At 35.3% G+C, this 22,092-nt stretch overlaps 2 protein-coding genes across 3 annotated transcripts in view; both read right to left on the reverse strand.

Annotated features, from left to right (window-relative positions):
* The window catches only part of LOC107695066 (tau-tubulin kinase 1-like), a 33,260-nt gene extending 17,945 nt beyond the window's left edge, over positions 1–15,315 (reverse strand). Inside the window, exons 1-10 of one of the 2 annotated variants that reach the window (XM_016494853.1) lie at positions 15,167–15,315; positions 8,292–8,444; positions 6,438–6,585; positions 4,293–4,366; positions 3,919–4,059; positions 3,688–3,792; positions 1,477–1,542; positions 1,272–1,364; positions 1,004–1,129; positions 658–812 (exon numbers count right to left, since the gene is read on the reverse strand). In XM_016494853.1, the coding sequence (XP_016350339.1) occupies positions 658–812; positions 1,004–1,129; positions 1,272–1,364; positions 1,477–1,542; positions 3,688–3,792; positions 3,919–4,059; positions 4,293–4,366; positions 6,438–6,585; positions 8,292–8,360 (977 nt within the window). In that variant the 5' untranslated portion in view covers positions 8,361–8,444; positions 15,167–15,315. Of the gene's footprint in view, positions 1–657; positions 813–1,003; positions 1,130–1,271; positions 1,365–1,476; positions 1,543–3,687; positions 3,793–3,918; positions 4,060–4,292; positions 4,367–6,437; positions 6,586–8,291; positions 8,445–12,192; positions 12,293–15,166 lie in introns of those variants that run through there. The other variant, XM_016494852.1, reaches the window with a different exon arrangement.
* Positions 15,316–15,531: 216 nt separating this feature from the next.
* LOC107695047 (two pore calcium channel protein 1-like) overlaps positions 15,532–22,092 on the reverse strand; it is an 8,631-nt gene continuing 2,070 nt past the window's right edge. Inside the window, exons 4-19 of the mRNA XM_016494830.1 lie at positions 21,828–21,956; positions 21,311–21,427; positions 19,856–19,974; positions 19,631–19,732; positions 19,313–19,439; positions 18,907–19,114; positions 18,655–18,799; positions 18,295–18,480; positions 18,132–18,196; positions 17,853–17,940; positions 17,689–17,758; positions 16,728–16,947; positions 16,506–16,596; positions 16,285–16,398; positions 16,038–16,150; positions 15,532–15,958 (exon numbers count right to left, since the gene is read on the reverse strand). Coding sequence (XP_016350316.1) covers positions 15,834–15,958; positions 16,038–16,150; positions 16,285–16,398; positions 16,506–16,596; positions 16,728–16,947; positions 17,689–17,758; positions 17,853–17,940; positions 18,132–18,196; positions 18,295–18,480; positions 18,655–18,799; positions 18,907–19,114; positions 19,313–19,439; positions 19,631–19,732; positions 19,856–19,974; positions 21,311–21,427; positions 21,828–21,956 — 2,019 coding nt within the window. The 3' untranslated portion in view covers positions 15,532–15,833. The remainder of the gene's footprint in view (positions 15,959–16,037; positions 16,151–16,284; positions 16,399–16,505; positions 16,597–16,727; positions 16,948–17,688; positions 17,759–17,852; positions 17,941–18,131; positions 18,197–18,294; positions 18,481–18,654; positions 18,800–18,906; positions 19,115–19,312; positions 19,440–19,630; positions 19,733–19,855; positions 19,975–21,310; positions 21,428–21,827; positions 21,957–22,092) is intronic.

Here is a 22,092-nt window from a genome sequence, read left to right on the forward strand (position 1 = left end):
CCGTTACTAAGGCGGGACTCTTATTTTGATGGGTTTTCTAGTCTACGTCGGAGCTAACGTTATATGGGTAATGAAAGCACGCAGTTCTTCGGATTTAAAGTTTGTCAATTTATTAAGCACCCCCTGGCACATGTGTTATATGTGCATGAGATCTGTATATTTGTTTACTGTTAGTTGTAATAAGTGTTTTGTGTAATTCGCTGTATGTTGATGATAATGCAACTGAGAGCGCACTGGATAGTTTGCCAAATCTGCAATAAAATGCCATTAATACAGCTTTAACTGAGGGTGCTTTTGATTTCGTTTGAGGGTGCTTAGCACCCCCGTAGAACCGGGCCTGCATCGGTGCATCCCTAGTTACAGTACAAGAGGATCTTGTGAACAATAAAGCAGAATGATATATATATAGATAGACAGATAGATAGGTAGATAGATAATAATAATAATTTATGCATTTAGCAGACGCTTTTATCCAAAGCGACTAACAGTGCATTCAGGCTAAACATTTTTTACCAGTATGTGTGTTCCCTAGGAATTGAACCCACAACCTTTTGCGCTGCTAACACAATGCTCTACCACTGAGCCACAGGACTAGATAGAGTCACATGTCCACAGGCATATACACGTGATGTGTTCACACATGCATGCAGTTCTTACCCAACCATAGCCGCTGTAGGCCGTGTGTTCTGCTGCGCTGCTGTCGGCGTGGTGGCAGATATCATGGAGTCCGTCCCACTTTTCTCCCAATCATATGGCTCATTCTCTGTGACGATGCGTTCTTTCATGCTGTTCTCAAACACTGACATCAGGAGCTGACACAGACACAGAGAACACCTTACAAAAGACCATTCATACCTGTATAATGAAATTTGTTCATGTAATGCTGCCTTTGAAATATTACATGTTATATATAAGAACATTTCAGAAAAGCACTGCATTTCACTGCAAATATTATATATTTAGAGTGCGAGAGAGAGCGATAAAATGCTTCTAGTCTACGTACCTGATAGTCAGGTTTGGTGTAGTAGTCAAGGCCTAAAACATGCTCCAGGAAGACATTAAACTCTGATGGCATGTGTTTAAGCAGCATCCTATTATCAAAGCGCTCCTTGATCTGACCAACCTGCTCCTAAATGATGCAGATGCAAACAGTAGATTTCAACAATGGTGGTCTGATACAGAATAAAACTTAAAAAAAAGTAATAAACAAATTGAATAAAACATAAGACATAAACACTAATTTTCAAACCAGGTAAGGAACGTCAGAGCACCTTGTCCTTGATTTTCCTCCACGGCAGCTGTCCAGCAGCAAATTCAACCAGCATGTAAAACAATGACCATAAGTCATCATGGCGCCCCATTTCCTGTAAAAACAACACAAGAATTCTATTAAATAAGCATTAGATGATTTTATCTTCTGTAAAATAAATTGTTTGATATAAGTTCACAGTAAGTTGACTTAAATTAAGCACTCACTTTGTTTTTATGTGCATTCACAGATGCATATCTAACAGTCCCTCGAAATCCTGCAACAGTTCTGGGCTGAAAGCAGATATGTATTAGGAAAATCTGTTAGCGATAAATGCATTTTAAGTTTTGTTATCTGTAATGTACTTACAGTAGAATTGGTACTATGTATTAGGGTAAATCAAAACAAATCAGAATATTTTTTTACTGTGCATTACTGTATAATTTTATGCATTATAACTTTCATTACAGTAGCAACAGGAGAGAGACAAACAGTGCACAACACACTCGGAAAGAAGAGGCGCCATGTCTTTGCCAAGTGACTGAACATGGTGTTACATTACTACAGAACAGTGAACACGCAACGCAAAAGGTAAACACCTTCCATCACGTAAATGTACCTGTGTGTCTGTGCGTGCATGTGTGTCTACGAGTCCCAATGGGTCTCTCTCACAAACCTGCTCCAATTTATTTTTGATGAACTAAATGACGTGACAAGTAGCATCTGTTTCAGAACAAATGACATTTCATTTAGATGCAGATAATTTTCTCTTGTCGTGTTCACTGTTTTATTGGCAATTATAAAGACTGCACTTTTGCTGAACATAAAGGTAAATCTCACAAGAATTATTCGACATGAATTTATTTAATGGACTTATTAAATGTATTACATATTATATTAAATCAGCTTTTCTTTGGATTAGAACATGATTAAGAATCAAACTTGAAATTATATGTGGAATGAATATTATGTGCACAACTTTCAGTTAATTTCATTCAATTTATTTTTTATTCCAATAAACATTTGCTTTTCCTGTCTTATTCCTTCCACATATATATATATATATATATATATACATGAGAAGGGAACAGATGGAGAAATACGTCAGACATGCACGTCATAACTTAAAACCCCAAACGAAAACTGCAAAAATAAGACAAGATGGTCAAACAAAAGAAAAAGCAAAAATAATGCACCAGGCAAAATTATACAAATGACCCCATGCAATCCACTTCAAATGCTGTCCATAGAAAATGATAGTACAACAAAACAGTACCAGAGTACAATTAAAAAGATATAACATCAACAAATATGAACAAAGAAATAAACAAACATGTCAGCATGACTCAATTGTACTATTCACACTGAACGCATTCAACAGAAGGTGACATTTACAGTTCTGAGGACACCAAAAATATTTATAAACCTGAAATTATTTATTCATATCCCATAAATGTGATGCACCACAGAATGGATGAAAAATCAAAGCAAATAAATTTCTTCACAGTAAAATTACAGCCTGGTTTTAATCCTGTTTTGTTATTTGTTTAATATTTTAAAGTTATTATTTGATTTGGAGAGGTGGTTTTGAATCAGCTCAAACCAAAATTTCAATCTGCTTCAGAAAGACAACAGTTCCTGAAGACTGCACGAGAAAAACACAGCCAAACCACTTCAATGCTTCAGCACTGAACTAAAATAGATAGATCGAGATAGATAGATAGATAGATAGATAGATAGATAGACAGACAGACAGACAGACAGACAGATATGGATGGATAAACGAATGACGTTCAGTTTCCTGCCTGAATCGATGAGTACAGCTGACTCAGCTGTGCAGAAATGAAAGGCGAAAGAGAATGAGGGGGATATACAGTAGAGAGATTGAACAAGAGAGAGAGAGGGCTGAAAATATTACACCCTCTCAGACTGAACCTGGGGGCATTGCTCACTGATGCATGCAATCTTATTAAATATTCATACCGCTGCACTAAATCCTGCATGTACAGAGAAATAGAGAGACAGTGTGAAAGATGGAGGAGAGAGGAACATGTGCGAATGAAGAGCTCTTTGTGATGAGCTAAAAAAGGAAACAGCCCAGTGTCTGATTCAGAGAGCTCTGTAAACCTCTCATGAGCTTTCAGCTCGTCTCTCTGCGAGCCTGCACTCTTACAGTGAAAAAAGCTTTTTATTGCTCAAATAAATCTCAGGTGCTTCTTAATAAAACCAGACCTTCAGGGGCAATCAAAAGACAACTTATTATCTCAGTAGTATTGTAATCAATAATATTGAATGACAGAAATGTCACATTTGATTGCAGTGCAGGAATCATGTACCCTTATTAAACACATACAACAAAAGTTAACCATGAAATAATTAAATCTACAATGATTTATACTGAAAGGTATTAAAAAATACTGAATTAAATTGTGACATACCGGTCTGACTTCTCCATTGGTGTTTGTATACTGTCGTGCAAGCCCAAAATCTAGCATATAACATTTCCTGTATGTTGAAGGCAGCCTTCCCATGGCAAAATTTGACTGGAAAGAAAATCCAAAGATCCTTAATAAATAAAATCACTTCAGGAAACCTAATGACAGCAATGCATTGTATTATTATTCTACACACAATCAGAAGGCAATTACAGGAAAGCTATTAAACATTACCGGTTTGATGTCTCGGTGGAGAAAGCCAACAGAGTGAATGGCCTCTATTGATTCTAGAATCTGTTTTCCCAGGCGGAGGGTTGTGCTCATGGTAAAGGTGCCACGTGGCTGACTTCGCCTGAGATCTGCCAGGTTTCTACCCTGAGAGTGATAACAAAGTGTAATTGAAGCCCTCACACCTCCATATCACCAGTAGTACACAGTCACAGTATTTCAGAGAAAACTGCATGTGATGGTGATCTACCATAAAATGTTCCTCAATCTTTGACTGAAATATAAATCACCAATCTAGTTAAGGGTTACTTATTTGCATTGGTGTTGATGAGATTTGATGTTACTGTATATGCGACTAGTTATGATAGAGAATCGTTTACCTGCAGCTGCATGACGACATAGTTGAATTTATCATTTCGCCCACAGCCTATGAACTTACACACATGGTTTTTACCTAAAAAAGAAAATAACATAACACATGGGCAGGTCATTTATCAAAATATTTTAAAAATTACATTATTGGTCAGGGTAATTAAAAGACCAAGTACAAAGATAACTATATTCACTATATTCACAAAAAAAATCTTCCAAAATCTACTGACAGATGTGTCAGTCAGTGTCGTTATTGTTAACTAAAACTAAAACCATTCAAATAATTTTTAACTGAAAGCTTTTTAATTGAAAGCTGCAATAAAATAAAATATTAATATACATTTAAAAACTTCAAAAAACTTAAAAGAAAATTAGAAATGTTGCCTTGGCAAGTAACAAAAATAATTAAACGTTCATTTTTATAATTTTAAATTCTAAAATCAAAAAAATAAAAAATAAATAAATGAAAGCAAAATAGAAATAATTAAAAAACTAAAACTAATAAAAATGACAAAAAACTTAATGAATAAACCTTAATCTAAAATTACAATGACAATAATGACAATGACAAAAAATAAATTTTAATTCAAAATATTAATATATACTATAATATTATAGAAATAATACTAAAATAACACTGGTGTCAAAAATATTTTTTGTATTTTGTGAGTTTGAGTAAATACTAAATGTAAAATAAATGTAAAAAAAATAATTTCAGCAATTTATATATACCTAATATCATTTTGTATATATTTTTTAAATAATATTTCATTTTATTTTGTTACGAATTAATCTGTATTATAGTATGATGAGTTTCATATTTAGTTGTTTTTTATTTCTTTCTGATGACTAATGGTTGAACTGAATCATCAGAATAAGTGTGTGTATGCTTGGCTGTATGATCTGTAGGCCGCTTCACATGTTTGTAGTCACGTAGGCTGTGTTACTGCCGCTTCATTCACAGTGCTAAATATACAATGTGCCACACATGGTCCACTCTGATGGGATGGTCAGTCTTTACAGATTTTAATAAATGCCTCAGTCATGATGATGTCAACTAAATACTGTATAAAATAAAACGCCACTAGCATAAATCATTTAGTATTAAGCCTTTGAAACACAACAGGGCACCTGTTTCTTCAATCTGATTCTTTTCTATAATTGAAATGATTCAAACAATACATGTTTTACTATCTTAATTAGAAATCAATTTATAGGTTTTTCCTGTGTCCTCAATATCACTTTTTATCCTGTGAGTCCTCTGTGATATCATTTTAACTAACCAAATCATCCTCCAGAAAGTTACATCATTTCTGACAGGAAAACAACAGACCAAACATCAGTAAATAATAGAAATGGATAAGATAAAAAGAAACCAGTATGGTAATATAAACATTTCAATAGATGGTTAAAAATACAGATTGCCATTCAAATGTTTGGGGTCAGTATGATTTTTTTTAATGTTTTACGTCTCTTAAGCTCACAGAGGCTGCATTTATTTGATCAAAAATACAGTAAATATTCAGTAATACTGTGAAACATTACTACGATTTACGATTACGTTTTCAATTTGAATATATTTTAAATTGTAATTTATTCCTATGATGCCAGAGCATTACTCCAGTCTTCAGTGTCACATGATCCTTCAGAAATCATTCTAATATGCTGATCTGCTGCTCAAGAAACATTTCTTATTATTATCGATATTGAAAACAATTGTGCTGCTTAATATTATTTTGGAAACCGCAATACTTTTTTTCAGGATTCTTTGATGAATAAAAGGTTCAAAAGAACAGCCTTTATTTGAAATGAAAATCTTTTGTACCTAATGTCTTTACTTGATCAATTAAATGCGTGTTTGCTGAATAATTAAACTTCTGAACTGCAGTGACTGAATCAGAAGTGTCTGAGTTTATGCAGAGCATATTCTAAAAGCCCGGTATACAATTTTAGAGTAAACACTTCTTTAAATTATAACAAAAACAGTTTTAAGAGGTCAAAAGGTACTTCATAACACGAATGACCCTGAGTATTTCTGTGGGGAATAATACTGGACAGCTACTCAGCTACTGGACAATGTGATGTCTTGTCAATGTCAAAGTGATGTTGATACTGCCCCGAAATACCATCAGCTAATGATGACCATGCCTTACCCTGTAGTTTCTTCAGAACTGCCACCTCCATCTTCAGGACTTGTTTGGGCTGTTGAGCTGACTCCACTTTTAACGCCACATTCTCCCGAGTCAGCAGGTCCAACGCCTCGTAGATTTCCCCGAACCCCCCTCCACCTATTTTCTTCAGCTGGACATAAAAAAAAAAACACAACAGGATGTTATCTACATTTTTTGTGTGTTTCATTTACTAATGGCTTCAGGTATGAAACCTGAAGTGCGAGAAACAGTTGTTTTCCTCCCAATGTAAGTGCCGTCAATGCTTGATGATCTCATAAAAATGCACGCAGCCTTTCAAAGCGTTTTTTTTAGACAAAGCATTTGGGAAACATTAAAAAGCCCTTTGTAATATCTGCATTTCAAGTGCCTCAGTAATACCTTGATTTCACTCTCCTGACATTTCAAACAACAAACTCAACAAATAACACTGTAACATAAACATGTGCATGATCGTGTATAGCCTATGTGAATAATCCTTGTTTCATTGATTACCAATTTAGAGGGCACATCTATTGATCAGGGTATACGCAATAGTGCAGCAGTCCCACTGCAGACAAACATTAGTCAGCTTTGCATAAATGTGTTACAGATTTCACAATACAGACTAATGCATTTCCAATAGACAACAGAGAAAGCAAAGCAGAAGTTTTCTCATTTCAAATGACTCATAAATCATCCCGTCTATTTGACAGCCAGTAATGTCACTCTCTCCCCTAGTCCTCTCGAAGTCAAGAGCCCATTTACTCAGGCTGGAATTGAGCAGTAATGTGAGAAGATTCTCTTCTCCTTTGTACTGGGAATTTTGTGGAATTTTATCTCTCTGTAATGTCTCTTGGCAAGACAGTCCCAGTGATTGGGGTCAAAAGTGCGATTAGTTTTACTGTTACATAATCTACTCAGAACAGGAGAAAAGATACGTGTCTGAAACACACATATATATTTTCATCTATATAAGCACCTATATATGTAATTTTACTGAAAATCTTCAACATAGCATATTAACTAATATATGAATGAATTATATAAATTACATTTATAAATAATATATAATTAAATAATTTTATATATATTAATGAGTCTCTTATGCTCACGAAAGCTGCATTTATTTGAACAGAAATATAGTAAAAACAGTAATATTATGAACATTTATTACAATATAAAATAACCTTATATATATTTGAATATATTTTAAAATGTAATTTATTTCTATGATTGCAAAGCTGAATTTTTAGCAGCCATTATTCCAGTCTTCAGTGTCACTTCGGAAATCATTCTAATAGGCTGATTTGCTGCTCAAAAAACATTTCTTATTATTATCAAAACAGTTGTGCTGCTTAATATTTTTGTGGAAACCATGATACATTTTTTTCAGAATTCTTTGATAAATAGTTCATAAGAACAGCATTTATTTGAAACAGGATTTTTTTTGTCTTTATTGCCATTTTTGATCAATTTAATACATCCTTGATTAATAAAAGTATTAATTTCTTTAAAGAAAATTGTTACCCCAAGCTTTTGAAAGGTATTGTAATAATACTAATTCATTAACTAAAGTTCATTTTAATAATTATTTTCATTCCTTATGTTTTTTTAACACTCCAAACCTCAGAAAAAAATCCAGACATTCAGACATTGGTTTTTTTTTGTTTTTTTTAATGCAAAGAAACATAACAAAAGACAATAAATACTACTTAGGATTCTGTGCTACTTTTAGGTCACTAATCAAAAAAAAGCAAAAGCACACAGGATGTTTTGTATTGTTATATTTATCTTGGTGCATTACTGTGCATCCCTGTATGTATACAAATGTCATGTATAGATCTTCTGAACACCTACCACTTTCCATCGTTCTTTGACCATGCAGTTAGGGGGCAGAATGTCCTGCTGCTCTGCAGTGCCGTTCATGTTGGCGTTGTCCTGCAGAGCTGGCGCTAGGCACTGCAACCCTGAGAGCACTCTGGCAGCCCCCAGCTTAAACGATCCATTTATCTGTGAAAAGCCACCAAAATGTGTTAAATTACCTATTCATTGCTATCATGCTTTTGGTCAGTTGAGCTGGCTTCTACATGCAGTGGCCAGTCAAACTTCAACAAACGCTAACATTCCAAAGAAAGCCGTTATCTTTGGAATGTGTGATTTAAGAAAGTAGTTATGAGATAAAACCAATTTATTCCTGCAGTTAATTACTGATACAAATTCAAGAGGCAAAATATACTCTGAGCATTTTAATGTTACTATGCTGTTAGCAGACAAAGAAAAGGTCTGCTAGGCACATCCATTGACCCACATACTTTTTGACCCAAATACCTGCGCAAATAAAATAGCCATAGACAGAGGAGAAAAGTCTAGAAATCATGTGAATGAAGAAGAAATGACACGCACTAGCCCGCATAAACAAACTGTGAGGATATTTCTAACACCACATGCTACTGTATAGATGCCAAGTAGCTTATGAAGTGTACAAACAGGGGATACTAAAACAGTTCCATTACTGTAAGCGTGCTGGGCATTTCTCATAGGATTTAAACAGAAGACATCATCAGAACACCGAAAATATTCATTAACAATTTATTGAAATTAACACATTTATCTTATTGCCCTACAGCAATGGTATTCAAATCCCAAGCTAGACCAAAAAGGGACACACTGACATTAAAATTCTGTCTGATATGGATAAGCCATTATGGTCAACGGCAAATGGTTGATTACAATTATATACTATTTTGTCTAAATAAATTAAAAACAAAACACTAAAAACTAAAATCAGTAATTTTAAAATATTACAAGCAAATTTGAGCAACACAAAGTTATATTATACAGTATATATATAAAAAACAGATTCAATTTGAGATTGTCTAAAGCTCAATTTAACAGTTATTCAATTATTTTAGTGTTTTTAAAGGTTAACTCTGAGTGAATTTTAATGTTAAAATAGGGAAAACAAACATGTACAAATACCGTGAATATCCAGTATCAGCTAATAACCAATATATCGTGCATCCCTAAAGTAACAAGGCCAAATACTACTCCCACTGTAAAAAGAGTCAGATCGATAATCAGTTTGACAAATGTATTATTATTATTTTGTTTTTTATACATATACTCACACTTTTTTTAAAATCAGCTATCAGAGCTTAAAGTTTACCAATAAACAGCACAACGGAATCTGGTTTTCAAAAACAGCATTCAAACTTTAAAAAACTTTTATATGTAAAGTAACTGAATATTTTAATGTATTTATTGAATAAATTATATGACATTTTATTATTATTATTACTATTATTAAACACAATGTAGCCTAGTTAGCATTGAGTCAGAAAGCACAAATAGAACAATTAATAAAAAAAAAAAACTGTTAAAAACAAATATAAATGGCAACGGTCATAAAAAACTATATCCGTCAATCTCTAATTCTAAAACCAGATGATTTATAATAAATTGTATTGGTCAGTCATTCAGTTTTTAAAGACTTAAATGCCATTGTCCCACTTTTACATTAAACATCAACATCAGCCTTTTAGCACAAATGAAGTTCAGCACTAAATTAAGACTCTAAATGCTTATTAGAGCACAGAAACTTTACTCCAAGGTTCAATTTTGGAGTTACATTCTAATAAACTAAGGTTAAGAGCATATTAGAACTAAGGTTAAGATGCATATTAAAACCCAATAACATGCTATTTGGCATGCAGCACCATTGGTTCGTTGGTTAAACATGCAGGGCCCAGCTCGGCTCAGATTCAGTAGCTCAATCGCTAACTCATGCCCAGCCCAGCATCCGTCAAGAACTGAAGTCTCTAGTGCAGCATCTTAGAGAAGTGCTCTACAGACAATATAGGAACAAACTGCACTATGATATAAGGTAGACAAAGAAGAGTGACAGAGCGTAATATTGCCAACTCATGTGCCAAGTTCCTGACACCTGCACTGATCTGGAGATTTGGGGAAAACGACTGGAAGTTGAAAGTCTGAATGTTGTACAGGCAGTGGCAAGGATGAATGATGCAGTTAACAAATATATAAAAGACTGAAAGCTTGTTTGGTCCGAATGCACATGAGTTGGCAACGGAATGTAAGCAGTGAAGAGTTTAATCACTATGCGTTGGTTTCTGAACACTGAGATACAACTGAAGTTCATTAAGCCAGCATTTCCACACCCTGCAGTGGCAAGTTATCAATGAGCTCTTTATTGTAGCTACATTGTTGTGAATATATTGTAGAAGAATGTAGCTATTTATCTTGGTTTTGACCATGATATCTCATGCCTCACTTTCCCATCTTTTCATTCACAGCCAATCATCAATTGCTATTTGTGAAACAGAGACCGCCCATGTTTTCAACGACCTTGGTTCCGGAAGTATTTTTTCCATTCATTTTTCCCATAGGGATTAAAAAAATTCTTTGTTAAAGAGTTATAAGCCATGAACCAAACCGACGAGCTACGAGGTGAATCACAACATCGGACAAAATAACAAAGGGTATAAGACTGTGTACTTAACCCCTTTAATGATGAAATCCTACAATCCTATGAAGCATTGCAAATGACATAAAATAAAAAAATAAAACCTTTGGAAAATTATAAAACTATTGATTTAAAGAAACAACATATTTTACATTTACATTTTATATTTAATCATTTAGCAGACGCTTTTATCCAAAGTGACTTATGCAAAGATTTATTGCAAAATATGTACTGTAATTTTTTTTTACTGAAACTGTTAGTGGTTGCCAGAATTTTACTGTAAAAAATATGGTAGCAGAATTTTAAGTTTTACAGATTTCAATTAAATTTACAGTAAAACAATTATTGAACTGTAATAATGTTTATATACCAAAATACTTTTTTTATTTGTTCTTTTTCACTTCCAAAAAACTGTGCATTTAACAGTTTTTAAAATTACATGAAATGTCCCATTAGATATATTAGTTTTTCACCATATATATATAATAATAATCAGGGGTAATGTAGTTTTCACCAGGAATTTTGCTGTTATACACAATTATTTAAAAAAAAGTTGAAATAATGGGGGCTGATGGCTTCAACAAAGGCATATACCACTGGTTATCAATCTTGATGCTCACAGGTCTGTCTTTAAAGGTTTTTAAGTTATCATTCCCCTATGGAGAAAATTAATGGGATTTTTTACTGCGGGTACTAGACTGACTTTTGCACTCTATTGTGACCATATTTGGTGATTTTTTTTTTTTACTGCATGAGAAACATCTTTGCAACCCAAAGTGTAAAAGGTCTGCCAATGTGTGGAAATACTATTGCTTCATTCCCATTACAAATGGAATCCACCTTGGGCCAAAGGACAGACAGATATCCTTGATATTTTCTACATTAGCTGCTATCTACCCTCTCCCTTACAAGCGACTAACTAACAAGCAGGTTCCGAACAGTCTTACGGGTGTTGTTCGCACACAGGCCATAATGCTGGCGAAACAACTAAAGCATTCAATCGCATGGCTTGTATTCCCGCTAATCTGCATGTGAGCTTTTCTCTCAGTTTCGTTCCAGGGGACCCATGGGATGTGAGGTTACGGTGAGCGAAAAGCAGAGGGGGTTTCATTCAAGTCACCTTCATTAACAAAGAATAATAATTTAAATTCCTCTGAATCCCAGGGAAGGGAAGCGTCAACAGCCATTTTGTGATCAAACTCTGATAAGTGAAGTGCAGCCACATTTCCAGGAAGGGAGAGGGGGGAGCTATGAAGGACGGTGTAACTCTCTCACCATGTTCACAAATCTCTTCAAAAACCTTACGTCTCTGACAAATATCTTGCAATTGACCAATTTAGTCGACGCCAAAACCCTCCTTTGCCAGCCTACAAGCCAGAAAAACAAGAGAAGAGATGGATTATACTTAACAAGCAATTGGTTTTAAGCACTTTGAGCTGATGCAGACGTTGATATGACGTTACGGCTGTTTTGTTTTCCTTCTCTGTGCTAGTTATCAAGGATTTGGCACATCGGTCAGTAGTGGCCGATGATCTCAAACCGTCAGCAGTTCCTCTTTTGACTATTATGACACTCACCATCCATCTTAAGGCAAGCATTGGTCAGACAGAAACTCAATCCTTAAGGATGAATGTCACAAAGGTCAGTTTGCACTCAATGTCCCAGAGAAAGGTGATACATGCATTATTGAATCATAAGCTGATGCGCAAAATGAAAAAAATGTGTCTTTGACTTGACATTACGAAAAGACATCGCCGTTACGAAAGCCCTGTGAACTGAAGAAAACAAAAGATACTGATGTGCAACACAGTGAAATGGACACAGATACATACACAAATTACAGCACACTTGGACACATACGGGCCAATGAAAAAGACAGACAGTAAATACATATAATGCTTTCGTAAATGCAGAAATGTTGTGTTCAAATGCATAAGGGAGAGCGGGGGTAGGCTGTGCCAATTTTCCTTTAGTTTTCCAAATAAGCTGAGAAGAAATAATATGAATTCTCAAAAAAGGCCCATGTTTTGTATTGTCATGTATTTAAAATAAATAATTAATAACGCACTATCCCTTTCTTAAAGAAAGGTTTAAAACAAAGGTTTACTATTCTGAATATTTCAGTGCAGTGGAATTATTTCCAAATGTATTTATTTATTGTAATAAAATACAAAGTGGGGGAAAAAAAACTTTTCAAATCTTCTTAGATACCTAAATGCCTAAAAAACTAAGTATAAGTAAATTTGGTTTGACATAAAAGTTATTTTACCTGTCATGTAGAAAATTGACTTTCACATGCAAAAACACACTTTTGAAAACCTAAAACACACACACACAGGTTTGTTTTTGTGAAAAGTGGGGACATCCCATAGGCGTAATGGTTTTTATACTGTACAGACCGTATATTCTATTGCCCTACACCAACCCTACCCCTTACAGGAAACTTTGTGCTATTTCAGATTTTTAACACACTCCATTCTGTGTGATTTGTAAGCGTTTTGAAAAGTGGGGACATGGGGTAATGTCCTGAAAAGTCACCTTCTCCTTGTAATACCTATGTCATACCTTTGTCATTATACAAATTTATGTCCTCATTTGTCACAAAAACGCGCACGCACACACACACACACACACACACACACACACCTTTCACTCAATCACAAGAAGACGTATATGATGGACCCTGTCAAAATATCTGGATGCAAAAATTGTGAGGATGGCACATCTTACCCCATTCCCTCTTATGTCACAGAGTTGGAGTAAAGTTTGTAGGAAATGTACACAATATTTAACAGACCACTGCATAACAACTTCTGGCTTACATAAGACTTAACATTTCATTGCAATCCTTACTCCAGATTATTTCACATGCTTTAGTAAAAAACAGAACAAAACAAAAAAAAGGCAATTCCCTATTTTAAAATACATTTGGATGCTCTCACCCTACCTGGCACACAGACTACGCAAAGTCAGTCCTTTCCGTCGTTTAGAAATCTTCATTTGGGACCTCGCAGTGACACAAACCATCAGCTGGGACCGTTTTTAAAACCATAAACCGCCTGATTTGTGCATTTTGTTACTGATGCTCCATCTAGCTAAAATTCTGTCCACAGGTGTTAAAATAAATAGCGGTTTCACTATTAAGAAAAACGCAAATTAAAATATTTATCTGTACTGTGTAACTTAAAACATTTCTCAATCACACTGATAATGAATGCACTGCAAGCCAGTGGACTACCACAAAACACCCACTGGAAGCTCACTTGGTTATCTAATCGCAAACATCACGCCTTTAATATAAAAACCATGCAGCATATATTGATGACACAAAGGTCCAAGGTTAAAGCAAATAAACAAATCTGGCAGGTGACGTGCTCTAATTCGCCGTATCAACGCGCTCTTTTGGCATCATAGTGAAAACAGCTTAAACCTCAGAGAATTATATACATCAATATTATTCTACCCAGACGTTCGATACATCCAATACATTTTGATAAATAAACGACACCGCTCTCACTGAACACAACTGTCCGGTCGCGCATCCTTTGCGCTGGTCCGCACTGCAGCGCGTCAAACACCCATGCAGTGACTCTGTACAATCTGTAGAGGACGCTTGGTACATGAATATTCATTACGTTGCGTGACGTTCGTCTCGTATAGCTCCGTGATTGGGTGATAGACAGAAGCTGCGCAAGTGAACTAACGAATCGTACTGTGAGAAACGCTTAGCTTATGAATATTAATTACAATCAAGGAAGGTTAACAAGCAACGTCAGAATGACCTTATTATTATTCATTGGCTTTGCCTTGGCCATAGTAGGATTTGCTGTTTCACCTCCTGGCTACACCCGTTGTCAGTGTGCATTTTGTATGCTTACATAAACTAGTCAACAAATCAAAATTAGAGAAAAGTCTCTAAGATGACAAAACCCTGAAAAGTTCATTAGGGCAAAGTAAAGATACCGATCCAAACAGAAAAACGCACCCAAACAGAACTACAATCTCAAAATTCAAGTCAATAAACAACACCTGGGTGCAACAGGCGCGTGTAATTTCAGCAAACGCGTATAATGTATTTTTCAATCACCCAAAAATATTATTTACAGACATCCCGGATGCAGTTGGCTTAATTTACATTCCTACGTTGGATGTTTTAACATGATAGCGGTTCTCCAATAGGACATGGCCTGGCATCTCAGCACCAGCCATATTGAGTCATAGCGAAATTGAAATATAAAGCGCTTATTACCTGCTCATTTTCTTATGTTTGGAGGCGCATAACCTCTTTTCCCTCGTCAGGATACTCTTTAGACTTCTCTCCACCATTGCTAAGGATGCTGGATGCTCCCTGCTTTGCTCCCCGCCCGTCTGGATCCCAGCATCAGCACCACACATCACTCGTCCTCTCTGACCTCCACCACAGCGAAGCTGATGCTATACAACCAGTATTCCGCTCTCTGCTGGTGGACTCTTCATTGCACATTATAACTAAGCAATTTATAAGTCATAAATAGTAGTTTAGTTCTTATGGGAATATGTTAGATATAAACGAGTCGCTATAATATATATATATATATATATATATATATATATTTTTTTTTTTATTATCATTGCTATTTTAATTGGTATGTGTACAAAATTTTACTCTGGAGCAATCCTTGTTGGTCTTGGTCATGTAGTTTATTTCCCTTTTTTCAACAAAATTATAAAAATAGAAAAAAGTTGCTACATTGTAATATAGGCACACACACACACACACACACATATACACAAATGATACTCTTTGATAACTGATAAATGAATATTAGTGGTCCATATATTGAAGTATTTATAATAAATCTTATCAAATATGTCATACATAAAGAGAATCTTTGATACAAACTATATTTATATATTCACATGTTTTTTAATGTTGGTTATACTGAGTCAAAGACAGGGTTTGAGAAGTTGATGTTTTCTGGCTCCTCTTCCTCGTTGAAATCTTCAGGACGAATATCTGTTTCAAACATCCGCTGCAAAAGTCCATCCACAGTTCGGGATCCTGGAAAATAAAGCAAAAGTAGTCCTTCAATACTTCTGTTCTATTCTATTCTATTCTATTCTAAAATAAAATAAAATACTTCTTGAAGCAATCTTGAACATGAGGGAGGGCTTCTGTTTGCCAGCTTCAGAAGGACCTAGTTCATTGTCATTGCTTTCCATTGCATCTACAAGACCAGTGTCCACACCATCCCTGACAAACACAAAACCACATAAACCTCCATTAAACCCAAAATCAACAGCAACAGGATGCTATGCTGATATGCATCCATGAAAGGTTTTTTTTTTACATCAAATAACTTGATAGCAGGTTTAAATGGCACATACTGTTGAACATTAAGCTCCAGCTCCTCTATCTTTTTCTCCAGAGAAGTCTGCAGGTCACTTTTGTCAATTGTGTATTCCACCAAGAATGCCTCCAAGATAAATGCTACAAAAATACTGTGGGGAAAAAATTATAATATTAGGCTCACTATTCACATTATGCATATTTGTATTTCAAAGCAAAACACAATATTAATATTCTAATAGATAGTCCATATTCTTACTTGATTATAATAATGACGACCACAATGTGAAAAAGGACGAAGAAAATTCTGGCTGAAATGTGTGTGACTGCTGTGAAACCACTGGTCAACAGTACAGCTGAGTTAAGGGAAAAGCAATGCATGATAATGATGTTATTAGAACTTGCAAAGACATTAGTCTAGAGTTTCACAGCATTATCCTTGGAGCAGAAATACGTTTTGATCTGTATTTGTAAAGGATATCATGCCACTGATTAACCACAGTGAGTTCCAGCAAGACAATGAAGGAAGAGACCACATTGTTGAAGTTGTTCTTGCAGTAGTTGAGTTTAGCAAAAGTGGTTCCTTTAAGGAGAGGGTTTCCACAGTACTCTTGATCAGGACTTGTAGAGTTAGGTTCAAAAAACTGAACTTTACCTTTAAATAATTCCATTCCAACCATGGCAAATATGTAATAGACCACCTGTAGGGGACAGCAGTGGATTATACATATTGTTACATATCAATTATGACAGTTTTTCATTACAAATCACAGTTTAATATGCAGCATGAAGGGTCTGCCTCCCTTCAAATGATTATGTCTCTGTCCCAGGACCATAACAGGGTGGAACAATGGCAGTTCGATGAGGTGCAGCCTTCTTAATGCAGTCATAAATCAAGCACTGCATCCTCCCACTTGCTTTTTAAAGACCCTATTACTGTACAAGGTGTCCTTGATGCCAGGTATGGTGCAAAATAGATGGATCACCAATGAGAGGATGGCCATTTTTGGTTTTCATACTTTCCAAGAGGGACACATTCATCCATTTTGTACTTTTTTTTAAGCCATAGTCTGTATAATGCAAGCAATGTATTGTATCCATTAAAAAGTATGGGGTTGGTAAGATTTTTTTATTTATTTATTTTTATTTTTTTAGTCTCTCATGCTCACCAAGACTGCATTTATTTGACCAAAAATACAGTAAAAAAAGTTATATTGTAAAATATAAGTTAAAATAACTGTTTTATATTTTAAAATGTATTTTGTTCATATGGGGTCCAAAGCAACACTGAAACCCATTGACTTTTATTGTTCAGAAAAAAAAAAAAAAAGAAAGAAAGAAAGAAAGAAAGAAACATAGGTTTGGAACAACATGAGGGTGAGTAAATTATGATAACTGACATTTTTGGGTCAACTATCCCTCAACAATATGTAAATACTCACCACTATGAGTTGGCCAAATATAAGAATAGTTGGTCCAATTTTAATAAGAATGTTGATGATGGCTCGGAATCTACAAAGGTAAGTTTTTTAGTTTAATGTCACATGGCAGCATTTAAAAGACACACAAACCACTTTTGTTTAGCAATTGGCTGTAACTATCTGACCTCTTAATGGAATCCACCAAGCGTATGAGTCGGAGGACTCTCAAGATGAAAATGATGTCCAAAATCTGGCGACTTGTGTAACCACCAGCTGCAAACAAAAATTTGGTCAATCGATTGCAAAGAAAAGACAATAGGATTTCTTAAAGGTATGCTTATAATCACACTTAACAGCTTTGATATAACATTTAGAAAACGCAACATTATGTCCAGGTACACTGTAACGATAATACATAAGTATATACTTCATACCCTTCCTAATGCTTCATACTGGGCACTTACAGTGTTTGAGTGCTGAGTTAATGATAGTGCCAAAGAGTGCAGACACAATAATGATGGTATCAAACCTGTAAGAGATAGATTTTATTGAATTTGTTTTCATGTGAGCTCACACAGGTGTTATGTGATCAAATTCAGTGAGCCATACAAAACAAGGTCTCCTCACCAGTTCCAGAAATGATGTCGAGCAAAGAATGCCCGAGGATCGGTAGCGTACAGTTTGAGAATGATCTCCAGCATATAAAGAGCCAGAAAACCCCACTCAGCATTTGATACCACAGGGTTCTCCTCATCCAGACCAATGAACACAGCATTCACCAGGATAATCAGGTCATAGACATACACAAACATTCTGAAACACATAATGCAACAAACAGATGACCATATGGGAAGCACATGTACAAACATGTTAAACGGCATCAATAGGTTGTCCAACTGGGTCACAAAAAGAACTCAAGCAGCTTTGTAGTAAAAAAAAAAAAGTGAATGTCTCAGTATCAATGCAAGATATTTTGTGTCCATGTACCTCTGATGAACCACATAGCGGATGAATCTGCTGACTGGGGAATTATACATAGAGGGGAAACAGATTTGAATGGGGTGCGGCTGTGATTTCACTGTGATCACCTGAATACTCAGAAGATCAGCAAGCTGGACAAATGCAAACTTTCCTGCTCACACAAAGAAGATTAAGGGGGAAAAGTGAAAATTCAATACAACTGAGGTCAAATGTAACTTTTAAGTGCCTATTTTTGAAGAAAAGAAAAATCAGTCTGACCTATGTGTCCTTTATTCTGATCATCTAAGACGCTCCAGAGCAGTTCCCGGTGAGAAATACTGATATTCGGCTTGACAAGTTTAACCAGATGGTTCCATTTGGCCTGGGTCACCACAGGCTCTCCACCTTCACCCCGGGCCTCCTGAAGCAAAGAAAATGCCCGGCACATCTTAAATCTTCTGGACTTCACCAGCTGCCGGACTTCCTCCTAGAAAGCATGAAAGAAATCAAGTCAGCGTTTCACTAGAACTAGATAGACAGATAGAGAGATAGATATATAGATAGATAATAATATTAATTCAAGATTTTCTTATTTTAAAGTAAATAATTTCTTTAAAATGAGATCAACGTAAATGTGCAAATACCATGAGAAATTTGCATGCTGACATGAAAAATATGTGAATACCTTAAGGTGCTTTTTGTAGTTACTGTAAACGACAGCCAGAAAGAAGGACATGAAGGTATATGTGTTGATAACAATGTATAGAATGAAGAAAATAGTGAAGAAAACACTGTAGTTGTATGCCGGCATCCTACAATGAAAACATAAACACAATATTACAGAAGCATTTGCATAGTATGCTTAAAGCATATTGTGGGTTGCTGAAAATCTTTTATACTACTGAATATACAATTGCACACTAATACAAATTTCATCAAAGAGAAAAAAAGCTTAAAAGGATAAAGAGAGAGAGAGAAAAAAAACTAACAGTTTAAGACTTACATGACATCAGGGCTATTAGCAGTGGTCACTAAAACATAAAGATCAAAAACAATATCCAAATAGTCTGTGAAATACGGAGAACCATCAATGGTAAGAAGGCCCCTGGGATAAAAGAAAAAGATACAACGAGCAGTTTAATGGTAAATAAACTATTTTTCAATAGACACAAATGAGATAACTAGAAAAACCAGAGGTACAAATGGATGATACTGTATTTAGGGTTACCTTTTCCCAAACAATTTAAGAGCCACGAGAGAAAAGACCAACACGCTGAACATGAATAAGAGAAAAACATAGGAGATCTGAGGCAGCGCATTCCGAATACTCCTGAACGCCCTGCGCAGCTACAAAAAAAAGAGAAAAGAATGGGACTGGAGGAGAGACATTTGTGCCCTAAGGACATACACTACCAAGTTTAGGATCTGTAAAATTTTGTAATTTATAAAAAAAAAAATAAAAAAACTCTTGTGCTCAACAAGGCTGCATTTATTTGATCAAAAATACAGTAAACACGGAAATATTGTGAAATATTATTTCAATTTAAAATATAATTAATTCCTGTGATGACAAAGCTGAATTTCTAGTCTTCAGAGTCACATGGATCCTTCAGAAATCATTCTAATATGCTGATTTGGTGCTCAAGAAACATTTCTTATTATCATTGTTGAACACAGTTGTGCTGCTTAATATTTTTTGTGGAAATAAGATGAATTTTTTTCAGAAATATTTTGTAACATTATAAATGTTTGTATCATCACTTTTGATGATTTTTATATATATATATACAGTGGTGTGAAAAAGTGTTGGCCCCCTTCCTGATTTCTTATTTTTTTGCATGTTTGTCACACTTTAATGTTTCAGATCATCAAACAAATTTAAATATTAGTCAAAGATAACACAAGTAAACACACCATGCAGTTTTTAAATGAAGGTTTTTATTATTAAGGGAAAACAAAATCCAAAACTACATGGCCCTGTGTGAAGAAGTGTTTGCCCCCCTGTTAAAACTGTGGTTTATCACACCTGAGTTCAATTTCTCTAGCCACACCCAGGCCTGATTACTGCCACACCTGTTCGCAATCAAGAAATCTCTTAAATAGGACCTGCCTGACAAAGTGAAGTAGACCAAAAGATCCTCAAAAGCTAGACATCATGCCGAGATCCAAAGAAATTCAGAAACAAATGAGAAAGAAAGTAATTGAGATCTATCAGTCTGGAAAAGGTTATAAAGCCATTTCTAAAGCTTTGGGACTCCAGCGAACCACAGTGAGAGCCATTATTCACAAATGGCAAAAACATGGAACAGTGGAGAACCTTCCCAGGAGTTGCCGGCCGACCAAAATTACCCCAAGAGCACAACGACGACTCATCCAAGAGGTCACAAAAGACCCCACAACAACATCCAAAGAACTGCAGGCCTCACTTACCTCAGTTAAGGTCAGTGTTCATGACTCCACCAAAAGAAAGAGACTGGAGAGAGAGAGAGAGAGAGAGAGAGAGAGAGAGAGAGAGAGATAGAGAGGGAGAGAGATAGAGAGATAGATAGTCTGAATGGATAACTGCACTTCATAAAAAAGAACAAATTAATGAACTGGTAAGTTAATTAAATAATGCAGGAAATACATGAAACATAATTGATAAAAAATGATATCCATTTTCTTTTGATGGTAGTTTTCTTACTTGTCTTCCCTCTGTAACATTGACTAACAGAAGTGGTCTGAAGACCCTCGACCATCGGATGGCAAAGTAGCCAGTTGATTTCAGAGCCCCGTATATAGTCAAATCTATGAAAGAGAGCTGTGAGATGGGAAGAGTAAAGAAAGGTCATGAAACGAAAATGCAGTTGCATTCCAAATCTCCCAAAATTTCTAGGTATGCAAGCGAGATCACGACACTTGTAAACCATCTGCCTGGCTTCACTAAATGTCTACTCATAGTCAGTGAACGTCACATTTCCTGGTGATCATGCAGAACTGCTGAGAATGACAAACTATGGGCTAAAGTTAATTTCACAATGTTAAGACTACTTTCTCAGCATTTACAGACAGAATACTTGAGGTTGATTCATTAGTATTATATTATATGAATAATACATTATGATATGAACAAAATAAAACGAATTATGTACCTGTAAATTAAATGGAAATTTACAGTCCAAAAATATGCTTAAAACATGCATTTTAGATTAGAGGCCTACCGTTACAACGACTATGATGCAGATATTTTTGGGATCCTTCCAGAATTTATCCTTTGGAATGACTTTGGCATAGTGTACCATCCGCACACTGAACGCAGAGAGACATATGATCTCAATTGTAGAAGTCGCCTAGAGAACACAACACACATGCACACACACATAAAGTTATAGAATTTCACTACACCTGACGTTCTTCTATGTAAAGTGTTTCAATGAAAAAGCTGTTTTTCAATGAACATGAATTTCCAGGAAATATCCCATTGTG

This window comes from Sinocyclocheilus anshuiensis, unplaced genomic scaffold (genome assembly GCF_001515605.1).
Source record: "Sinocyclocheilus anshuiensis isolate Anshui unplaced genomic scaffold, SAMN03320099.WGS_v1.1 scaffold26, whole genome shotgun sequence".
NCBI lineage: Eukaryota > Metazoa > Chordata > Actinopteri > Cypriniformes > Cyprinidae > Sinocyclocheilus > Sinocyclocheilus anshuiensis.